The sequence below is a fragment of the Asterias rubens genome, chromosome 1 (genome assembly GCF_902459465.1).
Source record: "Asterias rubens chromosome 1, eAstRub1.3, whole genome shotgun sequence".
NCBI lineage: Eukaryota > Metazoa > Echinodermata > Asteroidea > Forcipulatida > Asteriidae > Asterias > Asterias rubens.
The window spans coordinates 5,968,917-5,985,538 of record NC_047062.1 but is presented as its reverse complement, the minus strand read 5'-3'; the positions used below and the strand labels follow the sequence as shown (position 1 = coordinate 5,985,538).

General features: G+C 38.7%; 2 protein-coding genes across 3 annotated transcripts; both read right to left on the bottom strand.

The window, feature by feature from the left end:
- Positions 1-198: 198 nt before the first annotated feature.
- Positions 199-9,882, bottom strand: LOC117294416 (coiled-coil domain-containing protein 170-like). Of its 2 annotated transcripts, none has more exons than XM_033776808.1 (10): positions 9,429-9,882; positions 6,949-7,019; positions 6,191-6,242; positions 5,471-5,569; positions 4,592-4,981; positions 3,828-4,013; positions 3,173-3,496; positions 2,304-2,504; positions 1,369-1,785; positions 199-1,075 (listed from the first exon to the last, which is right to left on the bottom strand). In XM_033776808.1, the coding sequence occupies exons 1-10, from the start codon at positions 9,627-9,629 to the stop codon at positions 557-559; spliced, it is 2,460 nt and encodes an 819-aa protein (XP_033632699.1). In that variant the 5' UTR covers positions 9,630-9,882; the 3' UTR covers positions 199-556. The 2 variants fall into 2 exon arrangements, with proteins under 2 accessions (XP_033632699.1, XP_033632708.1); XM_033776817.1 differs by lacking the exon at positions 9,429-9,882 and adding an exon at positions 7,153-7,286.
- A 1,460-nt stretch (positions 9,883-11,342) lies between these two features.
- On the bottom strand, positions 11,343-16,609 carry LOC117292686 (cytochrome c oxidase subunit 7A-related protein, mitochondrial-like). The gene is made up of 3 exons (XM_033774826.1): positions 16,417-16,609; positions 14,555-14,701; positions 11,343-12,423 (listed from the first exon to the last, which is right to left on the bottom strand). The coding sequence occupies exons 1-3, from the start codon at positions 16,486-16,488 to the stop codon at positions 12,286-12,288; spliced, it is 357 nt and encodes a 118-aa protein (XP_033630717.1). The 5' UTR covers positions 16,489-16,609; the 3' UTR covers positions 11,343-12,285.
- Between the last annotated feature and the right edge of the window lie 13 nt (positions 16,610-16,622).

Genomic DNA, 16,622 nt, shown 5'->3' with positions numbered 1-16,622 from the left:
TACCACAGGAGTACCTAATCTTAACCCACCATAGCATAAACAATTGTCAAAAACAGTTAATTACTTGACATTTTGACCCTAGCATAAATTTCTTGAAAGCTTAAGTGCTAGAGTCGAAAAATCAGGACATTAACTATTTTTTTGCATTACTACCATAGGAATTTTTGGTTGATAAGCAGTTTGCAACAGCAAACCTTAGCAACAGCTATTCTATTTTCTCATAAACAATTGTAAAAACATTTTCTAAAATATTTCTCTGTTTTTCAAGAAACATTACACATACTGAAGAATTTTAACCTGATATCAAAATACATTTGGGACAAACTTTTAAACTGATTTTTTACCCTGTTATAATAATGTCTTTCACTAGAAGTTCATTCCAACAAAGTCATGCTAATTTGTCGTTGTCTACCCAACTTTTAATACTTCACAAAAGGAACTACTTTTTTGAGACATTTTAAAAAATAAATTCAGCAACAGATATTGATTTGTTCTGTAACTTTTAATGAAGCTCTTTTTTATTTATTTCAGTTCATCTAAGAGAGATAGCCAAGGTCTAGTACACCTCCGGTTGATGCTTCCTGCGCCGTGTTGGAGATACTGATCTTGATCGAGCCCGCCGAGTTGTGCCGACCAAGGCTGAGGCTTCCTCATAACCTTGCCTGAATCCTCTCTCCATGTTCTGCAGGCTCTCGTCGAGGCCATAAGCCGTGATGGCGTGTGAGTGGTGAGCCTGGATCAGCTTCTCCAACCTAGAGATGATCTCGTAGTCTGGGACAGCCAAGGTGGTGATATCCATGCCCAGCATGCGGGCTATGACCTGCCTGAAGTCCACCAGCTGCCTCTCCCGTCGCTGCACCTCGATCAGCAGAGCCTTGGTGGCCTGGAGGTCCTCACTAAGGGCCTTGACTGAATGCTCCGCCCGATGGTGAAGCTCGTTGGCCTCGTGCTCTGTAAATTCTAGCTCCTGTTTCATGCCGGCGATCTTTCGGGCTTGTTTGTCTTTTGTCTTCTCCATCTTATCTAGGGACTTCTCAAGTTCGTCAATGCTGTTGAATTGGTGCATTGAGGTCAACTACAAGGAAGAAACAAAATTGATATTAACCATCAACGAAATTACTGACTAAAAAGGCACTATAAGTTTAGCAGTCAAATACCACAAGATGAGGTAGAGTTGTGGTTGCGGAACAATTTTTGAATTATTCAGAGTCAAAGTGAAAGGCGTGTGTTTGAAAGAGGCTACACTTTTGCATATTGGCATACGATGAAATTGCATGGATGCAGATGATGGCTCCAAAAATCCAGGCAATGTTATCTAAAAAATGTACAGTACAGTACTGAGCTCATCAGTCTTCTTTCTTAACCAACCTTGAGGTTGCTGACGTCCAACATCTGAGCCTTCATGTCAATGATCAGCCTCTTGGCAGTGCTCAGTTCCCCCTTCAGCCTGTCGTTCTCCTTCAGTATCTTACGCCGGCTCCACTCTGTGTCGTCTCGCTCCTTCTGGAGGGATGACCGCCCCGCTAGGCTCTCCTCCAGCTGGGTGATCTTCTTCCTCAGTAGATCGAGGTGAAGATCTTTGCTCTCCAGTTGCTGCTTCATTGTCTTCAGCTTGCGCTGGAGGCTGTAGACGTGGGTGGTCTTGTCCGCCAGGCCATCTCCTTCGTTGCGCACCAGCTGCTCAGCGCGGGCGATGATTGCATCTCCATTCAGATCAAATCCAAGGTCGAGGGCAATGGTCTCTAGTTTCATCACAGCTGCTACCTTTTCAAGGAACGCCATGTACTGGATATAAAAAAAACAGTCAACAAACACCTGATTAATGAAAAACACAACATTTGCATTTCGAGGGAGTACAACACCATCTCTGACACTTTGAGGATGTCTCTTTGTTCCAGAAAATGTTCAAAATCACCAGTGCACTTGAAAGCTTCAGTTAATTGCAAGCAATGAGAAAGTTTAGGAGGCTATAGGTTGGATCAGTCTCACCAGGTTGGGAGAAGATGACAGAAGTGGTATGAGATTGGTGATGTAGTGATGTATTGTGGAGCAAGGCTATTGACGGCTTTATAAGGAGCCAAGTTTGAAACGAGTGTAATACTGCACTGGCAACCAGTGTAGAATTTGAAGAGCTAAAGTAACATAATAGTTTCTAGATGCTGTGATGATTTTTAAAAGACAGTTAAAATCATAGGCTCTTTTAAACAAAATTGAAATGGGCGATCATTCTCACAGGGAACTTGACCCCCCCCCCCCCAAAAAAAGACCTCCACAAAGGTCTACCATCTTGCTCTCAATCTCACCTTTTGCCTCTCTGATCTTAAGTTGTCCAAGAGGACTCCGTCAGTAGCCAGGCTCGTCTCAACCTGTTTGAGGCGGGCCCTTTGATCTACAAAGTCATCCTGAGCTTCTTTGGCACGTTTGATGGCTGCCTGGTGCAAGTTGGCTTGGCTGTCCAGCTGTTCGGTCAAGTTCTTGATCTTTGTCTCCATGAGGCTGACATGCTATTTAATAGAAAAGAACAAATTGAAATTGTTTTAGTTGTGCAATCAGATAGTTACATAAAGCCACACTGCAAACCCTGATATTTCTCAGACTTGCTGTGACTTCAATAAAAATTATTGAAAATAATTTTTAATGTAGCAACACAAGGTTTATCAAGATACCTTGGCACAAACAGGGAAACAAGACTTTCAGAGAAAGCAACAGATAAGATTATTTTGTCTTATCTTGATTCATTGTGAAAAATCATCTTTTATAATTTCCCCTCACAAATTGTTTGCCTTTTCTTGAATTTCGTCTCGCTTAATATTTCAAACCAACAATAAAGGTATATAATTTTGAGGCATTGCATGGTGAGGTATCAATGTAGAGTTGGTTTGCGGTAACCTAATGAGAAAATATCTACCCAGCTGTGCAAATAGTTTTTGTTAGAACTTGTTTTGCCATTCCTCGACCATAAACTTGATTTTTTAATTCGGATGGACTTCTTGCTCTGCAAAGAACTGTCCTGATTTTTAGGTAGTACACAGGGGTAGGAAAATTGACCAGGACTACTACTAAGTGGACCAAGGGGAACTTCTCATGATTTACTCCAGTGCACTCCGTGAGTAAATTGGTCTCAACTTTTTGACTATCTTGCTCCACTGAATCAAAATAATATGATTCTTACCGTAGAATTTTCACTGGCATCAATCTGCAGCTGCTTGATTCTCTCCTTGATTGAATCTTCCCTCGTATCACATGAACTCAGACTATTGCCTCTCGACAGCAGCAATGCCAACGACTCCCTGAAGGATTTCAACTCTGACTTGGCCACGTCCGCCTCGTACTTCAGCTCCTTGGCCTCCTTCCCCAGACTGGTCATCTTATTCTCGTGGTCATTCAGCTCGTGCTGGGTGCTGTCCCAGGCGCGTCGGCTGGCGTTCATGCGTTCCTTGAGGAGAGAATTCTCTCGCTCCAGTTCATTGCGGATCTGAAGGGCAGCATCTCGTTCCTGCAGATTGAGTCAGGATAAAGTTAATTTGGTACCTAGAGTTGACCCAATGCCAATGTTGCGGATAACTAGGTTAAGATATTCAGTATCACCTTTGGTATATGAAGTGTTAAGAGCACAGCCTAACACTCTTTCTAAATAAAAAAGACATCAGGCAAATTGGGTCAATTGCTATTCTTGTTTTCTTCCAACTCAAACTGATGTAGGCCTAACAAAAATGAAGTAGGATGGATTTGCTCTATCTTGGATAATAATCATCATCATCATTGATGATCCCTAGAACATTCAGAAAACAAACACAATATTCATCTCATCTTTTTCCTGTACTCACCAATCTGAATTTCTCCACCATTTTGTTAGTGTCCATATTATTCCTCTGGTCCCTGTTCATCTCGGCCACCAGACGTTGGATTGTCTCACGGCTTGCCTTGGATTCCAATTCACTGCTATGGATGTTCTCTTCCAGGGTCGCCAGCTTGCCTCTCAGGGTCAGGTTCTCCTGGATGAGCCCAGATACCTATAAGGGAAATCAAGTAAGATTTTAGTTAAATATGTTTGGAGGAGTACCTTTATCATCTTCACAGTTTGTTTGTACTTTACTGCTGAAAAAGCAAGTTATTGTGGTTTAAGTTTAGATCTACATATGGTGAGAATACAATTTGGTTTTAACCTTGACACCAATGCATATTAGGCACTGTATAATCAGTATACGCCTCTCTTAATATTTATGCATGACGTCATAATTCTTACCCAAAATGAGGCTATGGGTGCAAGTCCCACATCACTTGCAGTGGCTGCGCCCATTGCCTCGTTTTGAGTTAGCATTGTGACGTACCTCATGCATAAGTATTAAGAGAGGCGTATATGCCCAGTTCTGTGAAATAAAATTCTGCAGGCAAATCACTAGAGTGGGCTTTGAACCCAAGACCTTTGCATTGCTAGAGCACATGTCTTATCACTAGACCACTGAGCTAGCCTTATACACATTGGTCTAAGGCTAAAAACCAAATAATATTCTCTATCCCTGATGCAAAAAAATAATGGTATTAAAGGGAATTACTATTCGCACAAAACCTTTTCAAAAATAGCACCAACCTTCCTGGCAATCTCCTCCGGTGCCTGATCCTCGGTGTTAATGATTCCCTGCAGGTTCAAGAACACATCGTTGTACTTCCTCTCCCACGTCTGTGTCCGCCTCTCTGCGTCTTCTCTCTCCTGAAGAAGCTTCCTGACCCTGGCCTCCAGCTCCAGCACCTTGCCCTGCTGGTGCTTTGCGTCGCTCTGGAGAGTCTCGATGGTGTACTGCCCTCTTGCTTGAACCTCCTCTACGCTTCCCGTCTCAAGCTGCATGTCACCGATGCGCGCCCTCAGGGATAAGATGAGAGAAGACTGGCGAGAACTCTCTCCGTTGAGTCGCTCTATTTCTCCATTCAGCTCTTTCAACTGAATGTCCCGGGAGAGAAGCTTGGTCTTAGTGTCGTCAAGCTGAAGGGAAAATAATTAACAATTCGAACTATTACTTAAAAAGCCAAGTCCATATTAACACATTGCTCTGATATATTAAATTAGATAAGCACATGTATGATTTTAACACATATTCTTTTAAAGTATTCAACTAGTTAAGACAACACTCACAAGAAACATAAATATAAAGTAATACTTTTAAATTTTAGGAGGGTGTCAATACCCGAAAAATCCTTATACGAGCTGTGGTCTGTAGTGGGATTCGAACTAAGATTGACAGAGGTAAAAAGACAGGGAAAGAAAAAAACACGCAGCCGACCTGATTGATCCCCTATATAGGCTCAATAAAAGCAGAGATACCCAAATAAATGTGTATTTGATTGTGGACTTTCTCGAACCATTCCAAGCATTTGACTCTAATTAAATTTAAGTTAAAAGAAAAGTTAATGGCCTGCTGTTTGGACTTAAGCAGAGTCTTTCTCAAAGGCTTAATAAGTTTAAGTGACTTACGTCTTCAACCAGTTGTTCATTCCTCAGCTGCAACTTAGCGAGTGTTGTAGATTCATATGAGGATCTTAAGATGGATTCTCTTGGATGCATCATGTCATACTGCAAACCAATCAATAAAGTTTAACACATTAAACTTTAAACTTAACCATTGTCAAAACCAAACACGTCAAAATCCAACTGCATATTTTGTTTGATTCTGTTTGACTGAGAACTGCATTAATAAGGCAAAGTAATAAAAAAACCATAGATTGACCCTCCCAGCTTCCATCCTCCTTGGAGGCCAAATCCGTTTTAAAAATATTTTTATTTTATTTTTGTTACCCCCAAACTGAATTTCCCAAGCATTTTTGCGTCATCTTGGCACCATTTGTTTGTGACAACTTATTAATTTACCAATTATTTTTATTTGGGACTGCTAAAGATGTAAAAAGGCAACAAATTTTCGGTATGGCTCTTTCCTCCTTGAAAAAAATAATTAAACCTTTAAATCTTTGTGAAAAGAACAATTTGGATGATCAACTAGATTGGGTTGGAGTTAGGGAAGGATCCTAGTAAGACAATCAAGGGGAGGTAGGACTACACTGTTATGTTAAAATTAACTCTAACTCTAAAAAGTGGTTGCAGGATCCAGAATAGTTTTCCAAGAGAAGTTTTAAAAGTCTGGCCTAAGTTTACTTGCTATACACAGTATTGGAAATTCATTTTGAGTAGAATATTTACCTGTTCATCGAACGAAACATGTTTCCTGTGTTTTGGGGTACTCAGATCAGCTCTGAAAAAAAAATAAAAAAATTAGGACACATTAGTTATAAAAAATTACATCTCAACAGTGACAGAAACAATGCAAAATTGACAAAGCTGAGGCTATCATGCGTTGATATCTCTTTTCTAAAATAATACTGCCATAAATGAAACAAATATGTGTCATAAAATATGCATTTTAGTATTTCTGCTTTATTATCCCCAATCAAGACTACAGATACTTTAACAATCAATCATTCACAATATTATTTTGAATTGTGCAGCACTTTGTGACTTTTTTTTGCGACATGGAAAATGTTTTCATAAATAAATTGTAATAATATTATGATTATAGACAACCTAGCCGTACAAATAAAACACAATTTTAAGGGCCAGTCAGAACAACGTAAAATATATTTCCCTTTAAAAAAAATAGACGATGTGACCTATTGTTTACATTCAAACTGCCCTCTGTTGACAAAACACTGTATACATCATGTTCCGCCGGGCAAAAAGACGCGTAGTCATGGTAAGATTGCATACACTTTATAGCTGGCTGCCAAAACACAAAGGTTTTGCCCGGCGGTATGGGCGCGAATCATGTTATGGTTTTCGAGTGACGTCAGAGGTCACATCGTCTTTAAATTCACATTTAACATATTTTTTTGATAAGTTACAAAAAAACACACACATAATTTTAAAACATATAAAATTACATGATTTTAGTTTTAACATACCTTGATAAATCCTGGATTAATTTGTCCTTCTTCTCAAGTTCACTCTTAAACAGCTTCACCTGGTCATTCAACTGCAATAAAATTAACACATACAAAAATAATCCATCATAAAATAATTATTGTGCACTACATCAAATATACTGCAAGCGTAAGATACAATGCATATGGCCAAAAAAAGAAAAAAAACTCATAACAAACCCTGACCTAAATGATCAATATGACCTCCATTGATGCATGCCCCAAGGTCTTAGATGGGGGAGATGATAATAATTGTTGCTAAGGAACCGTGCAGGGACAATCAGAGTAACTGACATACTCAGCTTTTAATTTTCCAGCGACGGCTGTGTGCAGATGATATGCGTGGCGTTGCTCTTTGGGACACGAAGTGCAACGCATTCTGAGGCTATTAAAGCATTGCTACGTAATAAAGCTGTTTAAATATTGAGTGAAGTTATGAATTGAATTGGCTTATCTACATCCTATGATCAGATTACAGTGTTGGTTTTATGGTGGATGCAACAATTATCATTTCATTCCCAACTACAGTGGACAGTCCTTTAAAACTAAATATATAGGGCATTTAATTTTGCATAGTGTGAGGAGTGACGTGTGAATACATTCCTGCCATTCAGCAATCAGCATAGAGCATAGTCTTGTCCCAAGACAATATTACTCGATACTGGATAGTGTACTGCGTTCAGTTGTAAATCGCTAGAGCCAGATAGCGCGTCTCCTTTGAAAAGAGAGCTTGACTGGCAAGCTTGAAATCTAAACTAGTCTGCGCCAGACTAGTTTAGATTTCAAGCCTGCCAGTCAAGCTCTCTCGTCAAATGAGATGGCGCTATAGAGATTTACAACTGAGCGCAGTACACTATCCAATATCGAGCAATATTGTCTTGGGACAAGACTACATAGAGCAAGGTCAAAACATTCAGTTACATGTATCTCCTCCCTCAATGTCAGAAACCACTTGTAATTTTGCATTGTATTTTGGTACATGGCATTTTGGTTCATGGCATTTTTTTAGTGAAAGTAAATTTTGGACAACAATTTTGCAGCTTCAAGACCTTTAAAAAGGTACTAAAATTAAAACAGAAAAACAGTCAGAAAAACATTTTCCTATCTTAGCAAGAAAGCATCGAGTTATCGTGCATTATAACAACCAAATTAATTGTCTAAACAATAGTTGAAGAGAAGTACAGCAAATAAAATTAAGAAAAATATTCATGTTGTTGTTGCATTGTTTTTCTTACTTTGAAATCTAAATTAATGTAGTTGCTAATTTTGTATTTGTGGCCCTGCTTAAAGACACTGATGGACACTATTGGTAATTGTCAAAGACTAGCCTTCACAGGCATAAAATAACAAACCTGTGAGAATTTGAGCTTGATTGGTCGTGGAAGTTGCGAGATAATAATGAAAGAAAAAAACACCCTTGTCACATAAAGTTGTGTGCGTTCAGATGCTTGATTTTGAGACCTCAAATTCTGTGTCCTTGTCACATAAAGTTGTGTGCGTTCGGATGCTTGATTTTGAGACCTCACATTCTGTGTCCTTGTTCATTTATACTCCTGTTGATGCCGCTGTACTATTTTTCCCGTTTGGTTTACTTTATAAGTAATTTGTTTATGTTTAAATGTCTGTTCTTGCATTGGTTAGGCTTCTTTATTAGTTATAAGAAACATAAGAAACAAATGTGAGTCGTTAATTGAACCAAAATTTACCAGCAGTAAAATAATTCAGAAATGCCACTTATCTTCAAAGGTAAAATTTGTTAACACTGTAAAATAGGTTTTTGAACATTTGAAGTAACAATAATTACATACAAATAACAAACAGTAAACGTTACAATTTGTGCGTATGTTATTTTGTAGTTTTAGTTCAAGCCTAATTTGGAGACACACTTTTGTTTGTAATTTTCATTGTATGCATGTTTGTAATTCTTTCTGTGTTTTCTACGATTTTAGGTATACATCTGCTTTAAACTATTTTATTTTCCAAAAGCACTTTGAGACTTCATTGTTATTTTGGGGTCGTTATTTTGTGCGATATAAAAACTGTTCATTATTGTTATAATTAATGATACATCCGAACTACAGTGCTAGCAATGCCTCGCTCGATGAAAACAATGTAGCATGATAAAATAATGTTTTAACTATTTAATTGTAATTTAGGTTTATTTTTAATTAATTTAATTTACTTGTGGGGTAGGGTTTGGTCAATTTTTAATTACACAAATTTTAAGTTTCAAAATGAAAACAATTTTTGAGAAAAATAAAACTTGCAAACCATTTTTTCAATTTTTAATTCTGGCACACCATACCAGTGAACATTGAAATATATTTCGCAATTACATTTAAAATCATCTATAAATATAAAAACATTATTAAATTTTTTAATATAGTCCAAGAAATTAGTATATGTAATATTTGTTAAAATATTTTCTATATTTTCCTTTAAAATCAAAATGAGCAACTTACATCTTGAAGAATCTTCTTGCCTGGTGGTGGAGATGGAACGAAACCACTAGCAGAGTGTGATGCTCCAGCAGGTGGTGCAGACCTGTTGTGTCTCAGGCGTTCTATCTCCTCGTCGAGCAGGAGCAATCCCCGGTCCAGAGGCCGACCTGCCGACGAAATCCTCGGTAGGCCTGTCGGGGATTTACGGCCGTAAAGAGACATTTCCCCGGTATTTCCTGGGCAAATTTTCCTGCTCTCTGAAGTGCTTTAGAAGTCAATCAACTCAACGTTAAAAGAGTGCTATAGTTAATAACGTGGAGAGGGCAACGGGTGAATTGTAAATAGTTATTCCTTCACCACCATTCATTGACGATTCTTTGGCCGTGGTATGCTGATGGTTGTGATGGGCAACTACATCAACATCAACAATCTCAGCCCCAATCAGCCCGCATCCAACGTTTAGCATAAAACGGCACCTGTACTACGCTGGTACCCGCGGTATGTAATAATCGAATGCGGGGTTGTTGTATACCAGCGTTGTTTAGCTCCGTGACGTCACGCATAATTGATTGGCATAGCAATCTGCGGATGGCGCAACGATGGATTGCGTTTCGTGATGAACAAATTGAAGACAATTTAGCTGCGAGTGACAGGTGTGCATTTGTAATGAACAAATTATCATATTGTGTACGTTTCATTCGTGGAACAGCCACAAGGCGAAAATGTTCTAGTCGAAAACCCCTCCCATTTAAAAGGAGGAATTTAACAATTTATAATTAACATAAATTAATAAAAAGATAAGTAACCAAACTGGATGGGAAAAAAGGATAACATTTCAGAAAATAATTAAATAGTGACAAACAGAAACATAATTCCACCAGGCATGTTTCAACTTAAAGTCGCATGTCAAATTTTCGTAGAAATTTTTTACTTATTTTGATTTTTGATATTATCTAGAAAGAAAGAAATTTTGACACCAAACAAAAAACACTCTCAAAGTGTTGTACACATGTACATATATGCTACAGAAAATGCACATGTATCATGAAAATCTAATTTCCAGGAATCTATAAAACTTGGTATTTAAAGTATAAAATTCCTGGTCAAATTGGTAAAAAAATCAGATCTAGCATCTTTAACAGTTGTATTTATAAATAGAATTGAAAATATGAATAATTATGTAATTGTAATCAAAATTTTTAAATTGAGAGAGAAAGTAAAGTCACTATAAAGGCACTTAAAAAAATAACTGCATCTGTGGCTCCACAAAATAATTCACTTCAAATTTATGTTTTAATTATCATCCATTCAATCATTCAAACATACTAATTAAAAACAGTTTGCAATTGAGTGTGGTTAATAAAACTTAACAATCAGAAATGCTAATCAACATAACTTGTTAGATCTGTGATGGTCTGGATAGAAAGATTTGTCTTAAATGCTAGCATGGAGTTAGTCTTGACTCAAGATGTCAGTGATCGAGAGTGGATAGTGTACTACGATTTACAATGTGTGCACTGCAGTGCACTATCCACTATTGACCACAGACATCTTGGGCCAAGACTAGCATGGAAAGGGTAAGAGAAGTATTTTACATTTTTCCCAAACACATGGCTATCTACTTTAAAATAGTATTAAAGCCATTATACACTTTCGGTAAACAGTATAAGTCCAAGTCCCACACTTCGTGTATCACAACTTATATATAAAACAACAAACCTGTGAAAATTTTGGCTCAATCGGTCATCGGAGTCGGAGAAAATAACGGGAAAACCCACTCTTGTTTCCGCGCTTTTCGCCGTGTCATGACATGTGTTTAAAATAAATCCGTAATTCTCGCTAACGAGAATTTATATTATTTTGCCGTTTTCTCAAAAAGTAAAGCATTACATGGGCTAATGTTTCAAGAGAAGTCTTTCACCATTACCTTCTGTAAACCCTGTAAATTATTTGTAAATCTGTGAACTTTTTTTTTTTTTTTCTGTACCGAAAGGTTCCATAGGCTTTAATTGATGTTCAAACTGCAAATAGTGCCCTCACTTGATATCCCACTCACAACTTGTGATTCACAAGTACTCAATACTCAGTGTGTACACGATTGTAACCTTTGGTTTAACTGACCTCTACAATTGCTAGTTCATTGTAGCAGTATTTCTGAGGATTGTTTGAATGACATATAGAGGCCTAATACTTTCTGAAATCTTTATTGCTATGTGAATAAATATTTTTTTATAATGTACGTGTATCTTGTCATTGCAAACCTAAGAAACTGTTTAATTGTAATTTGCTAATGTAGCTCGAACAAGCAGACAAAAATGTTTGCCTTTCTAAGTTTCTTGCACACACCCAAACACCCCTCTGGCTAACATTGGTTGCATTCGATTAGCTTCCCTGGGTCGACCCTGCGATGCTCACCCAGGTGCAGGTGAGTCCCTTACAATAGCTAATCCAACGATCACACTCGCCCTCTCGTGGTAACGGCATGCACCTCGGGTCACCCCCAAGTGACCCACTCCACAAACAGGGCACTGAGGGCTGACCCCGGTGAGCCACTGGAATGACGTCAAAGCTATTCGAACACACCAGGGGCAGACCGGGGTCGGCCCAGGGAAGCTAAACGAACACACTCACTATGCCTTTGGGTGGACCTGGTGAATAATGGTTTAAATGTAATACTGTTCTTGTCACATCAACTCTCCCAGTGCTGAACTCTCCGCTGTTTCCATTTCACATGCATTGTGGTTGCTCCTAATAATAACTCAACAAAATCCCTAAGATTTCATTCATTCATGTTTCTATATTCACAAATCACATCAGGTTAAAAATGCACAGGCGTATTTATATAATAGATTCCTAGAGGTGGCTGTTCATAGGGGGGTCACTTTTTGGGTTGCGAGTATTGGTAGAGAGATACACACGTCCAGATGGTCCCACCGACGGTCAAAGCCATGATGAGGCCGAAACTGAATCTATCCGTGAAACCTTTCTTCAGATGGATTGGTATCCCGTTGGGACTCTGAAGGTCAAACAAAAGAGGGATGTTGTTTTAAAAACTGATAGTAAAGCAGTGGCATTGAAAATACCTGGAGTAACTAAGTAGGATGGTGGAAGTATAACCAAGAGAGGTTTGCGGTAACACCATGTGAATATCTCTTTTGACAGTAAAGAAGTGGCATTGACCAAAGCTGGATATCATTGAGCTGGCAAGGCCATTTTCATATTTGAACTAGGGCACTTCCACTGGAATATTTTCAAGTCTATGGGAACTTTTGATGACACACCAAGGCAAAGACCAGGGCAACTGAGGCAAAGTCGTCTAAGGCCTAGGCAATTCCAGGCCTGCTTGACTGAGGGAGGGCCTAGGCAATTCCAGGCCTGCTTGACTGAGGGAGGGCCTAGGCAATTCCAGGCCTGCTTGACTGAGGGAGGGCCTAGGCAATTCCAGGCCTGCTTGACTGAGGGAGGGCCTAGGCAATTCCAGGCCTGCTTGACTGAGGGGGGTAATGATATCACACTGTAGCAGGCCTAATACTTTGATTATGGAAGGACAACACAGTTGTTCCTTTGTAGGGAACCTCAAAGAGGGAAACACAAATTTCTACTGGAACATTAAAAAAGGGCACCAAGGCAATGATCAAGCGCATGGTGGCAATTGCCTTTAAGTAAGGCCTGCTGATTGGTGGTTTAATATGAATTGGACAAATGAACTTCAATAAGGGAATGCTTTTGATCGCACTCTTCTCACTCACATGGTGCCTTTTAAAATGGTTTACAATGAATGGTTTCCCTGCAGAGCACAACAAGGTTCCAGTCCACATTAAACCAGCTACACTTGAACAGAATAAAACCCATGCACCCAGTGCTAGCAAAGAAGTCATGGTACTTTGTGGCAGTCTATGGTACAAGTATTTAACCAGTGTACAAGGGGGTGCATGTTACTGGACAATATACAGTGTAGACTGTTCAACCACTAGAGAGGCTATTCGAAAAAGTACGGGTGTTTATCAAATGCTAGATTAATTAAGAATGAAGTAGAACTTTAGTTGAAGTTGTCTTTAAGTACAAATTACCCGTCTTACTGTTTGACCATTCAATGTCATCCATGGTTTTGAATGACAGATAAACTGTTTCAGCATGCAATATGATATAACTAGGCCTGGGCGAATTATTCCAATATCCGGTTAATGGCGAATAGGTTTTCCTATCCGTAACCGCGAATGCCTTTTTTTTCTTAACCGGATATCCGCATAGGGCGCGAATAGCTATTTATAAACCGGGTAGTTCTATAATTACAACCAAGTAACCGGATATTCTTTAATATCCGAATATCCGCGGACGTCGGGCGACAACTGACATGAATGTTTTGTCTGAATCCTAATGAAACTTCTATTAAGACAGCATAAAACAGCATAAATTAAGTATTTAACTATGCTCACCTCCGTGAAGAGTTAAAACAATGACATTTCTGACGTAATTTGTTCAAAGTTTACAAAAGTTTTCCTTCACGTAGAGTCATCCACGATCAAAAGAAAAAGCAAATCGCCATCATTAAATTAGATCCGGTCATTTTTATGAATGAACCAAGTGACACTGTCTAAAACTAATATCAATCTGCCCAGAAGATCTCATTCACAAACGAACAGCGCCCTCTAGCGGCAAAAAAAAACAACAAAAACCAGCGGTATCCGAATAACAAAATTTCACTATTCGCCCAGCACTAGATATAACGTGGTTTGCTGCTGGCAAAGCATCAACTGTAGTTTTGAATGAAATACTTTACCAGCCTGCAGTATGATATAATGTAATAATAGTCAACCCTCCTACTAATTGACCATTAATATCATCCACTGTGGTTTTCAATGATAGATAAACTATGCCAGCATGCAATGATTCATAATCATTGCATCGAACAATACATCTACACAGAACACAATGTACAAAATGCACACAGTTTGTCATGTGCAGTGTTACAGTAGTGCAACCTTACACAAGCCATGGTGTGCTTTTGAATGGTTGGTCAACTTGCTGGAAAATGTTATGAAGTAAGAATACGAAATTGGACAATCTGAAATATTGGAACAAAAAGGAGTATATAAAAAAAACCACAACTTTAGGTAGAACAAGATAGTAAGTCTTCCCGTACTCACCTGAAATACTTTTTGGTTCTGATAAACTTTGTTAAGTTTGCCAAAGACACCGTCTCCTCCCATCGGACTTCTGTAAATGGCAACCGGCTTAGGCTTTTGCTCCCAGACAAGCTGACTGGGCTCAACTTTCACTGGTGGCTGCAATCCCTGTTTGAAAAAACGACAACATCATTTTAACAAATTGTAGATTGATTTATTTGTTATCGGAGGGGGGAATAATAATTATGTTTTGAGCGATTCTAATCGATTGGCAGATTTAATAAATGTATATTATAAATACAAAATAATTATATATTTTGATAACCCTTTACTTCTTTTTGTAGCGTTGTGCCAATATATCAAATAAAACTTTAAAAAGTAAAATCTTCAGAATTTAAATTCATTAAAGCTTCAAGAATCAAGGTCAAGCCAAAAGAACTTTTTAAAACCTGTCAATTATCAAAGATGTGTCTGACTCTATACACAAATTAACATCTAATATATATAGTTTTCATGTAATATGCCAGTAATGGAGATCGGCCATTTAACCATCGACTTGTCTTAGCCATCCGTCGAGCTGTCCCAAACTCAAAAGTAGAGTTGTCTGAACCACCAAGTTTTCCTGAACCGTCTAGACCCAGTAACTGGGGGCGCTGTACTCCTTTTTTCAAAATGTTGTCATTATTGGTCGAAGGAGTACAGCGCCCCAATTACTGGGTCTATGAACTGTCTAGCCCCATCAATAGTGCCAATACGCTGGAAGGCCTCCGCTTCATGGCCCTACGCCCATGTAGCTTCAGGTTGTTAAAAAAAATTAACTAGAAAACTAGAAACCACAATTTTATACCTAGATTTTTTTCCAGTTGTCACTTACCCCAGTACATTAGTACATGCACAATATTACGAAAATGTGCGCCCTCCTGTTGGTGTAATTCTATTAACAAATCTCAGGGCAAATTGCTAAGTTTCACATCGTGCGCCATGATGTTTACCGATGTGCGCCAAGTGCGATTGGTGGTCTTTAGTCGGGTACCCTTTTTCATTGCTCACAGTGCCACAGCTGAACACGAATATGCATTGTTACGAAAATGTGCGGCTGTTTCAGCAAATAAGATCAGCGCTCGAGTACATGTGCGCATCAGTTAACATCATGGCGCCGAGGGACGAAGGCATAAAATTGTTGGTTTCTATTTACAAAAATAATAATAACACCCTGAACTACATGGGTGAAGGGCCAAGAAGCGGAGGGAGTCCAGCGTATTGGCACTATTGATGGGGCTGTGAACCATCCAGTTGTCTCAACCATTGGTTGGGTTGTCCGAACGGTCCAGTTGTCCAAATGGTCAAGTTGTCCGACGGGCGAGTTGTCTAAACACCAGTTAACCATGTTAACTTGATGCTTCATGATGATTGAACAAATCAAAGGGATAACTTTCCGTATCCTACCACTACCTTTTCCCTCATTTTAACAAAAAGGGATATCTCATTGAGGTAAATTGGATACTATATTTCATTGAATGAAAAAGTGGTGGCGTGATATGGAAAATTTTCGAACAAAGTGCAACATGCCACCCCTTTTTCACTCATTTGTTTTACAAAAACTTAAATTATAAAAAAGGGATATCTCATTATAATATTATTGAGGTATAGGCCTACTACTATTATTATAATTTCATATCGAATGAAAAAGTGGTGGCGTGATATCGAAACTTTTTCCCAAAGTGACTAGTGACTACCTCGACAGAAGGTCATGAACTTGAAATATTATAAGAAATAAAGAGTAAACATAAAAAAACTTAATTAAAAGTAAAGACACACATGATGATGATGAGAATCTCATTTGAGATTTGGTACATAAAATTAATTGGCATCATAAAACTTACTGCTGGAGAGTATGCCATTTCTGGAGTTGCAGGTCCAACTCGACCACCCATCGGTCTGAACTTGTAAGCCATTTATAAAGTGAATTTTTCCGTCTTCAAACTAAGGAAAGCAAATCTATGGACGTTTGTAACCGGTCAAGTGCATTTGGTAACCGGGTGGTGTGTAGAAAGTGTTAAAAGAACCTTCCCAAAAAGTGAGGGCGCTG

Bases quoted from the DNA above. Each gene is read 5' to 3' on its own strand.
- LOC117294416 (XM_033776808.1), bottom strand. From the start codon at position 9,629: ATGTCTCTTTACGGCCGTAAATCCCCGACAGGCCTACCGAGGATTTCG. The intron at 7,020-9,428 runs GTAAGTTGCTCA...ATTTTATTGCAG, and splicing joins GCAAGAAGATTCTTCAAGAT to TTGAATGACCAGGTGAAGCT. The intron at 5,570-6,190 runs GTAAATATTCTA...ATTGGTTTGCAG, and splicing joins ATGTTTCGTTCGATGAACAG to TATGACATGATGCATCCAAG.
- LOC117292686 (XM_033774826.1), bottom strand. From the start codon at position 16,488: ATGGCTTACAAGTTCAGACCGATGGGTGGTCGAGTTGGACCTGCAACT. The intron at 14,702-16,416 runs GTAAGTTTTATG...TTTTTCAAACAG, and splicing joins AAATGGCATACTCTCCAGCA to GGATTGCAGCCACCAGTGAA. The intron at 12,424-14,554 runs GTGAGTACGGGA...TTTGACCTTCAG, and splicing joins AGAACCAAAAAGTATTTCAG to AGTCCCAACGGGATACCAAT.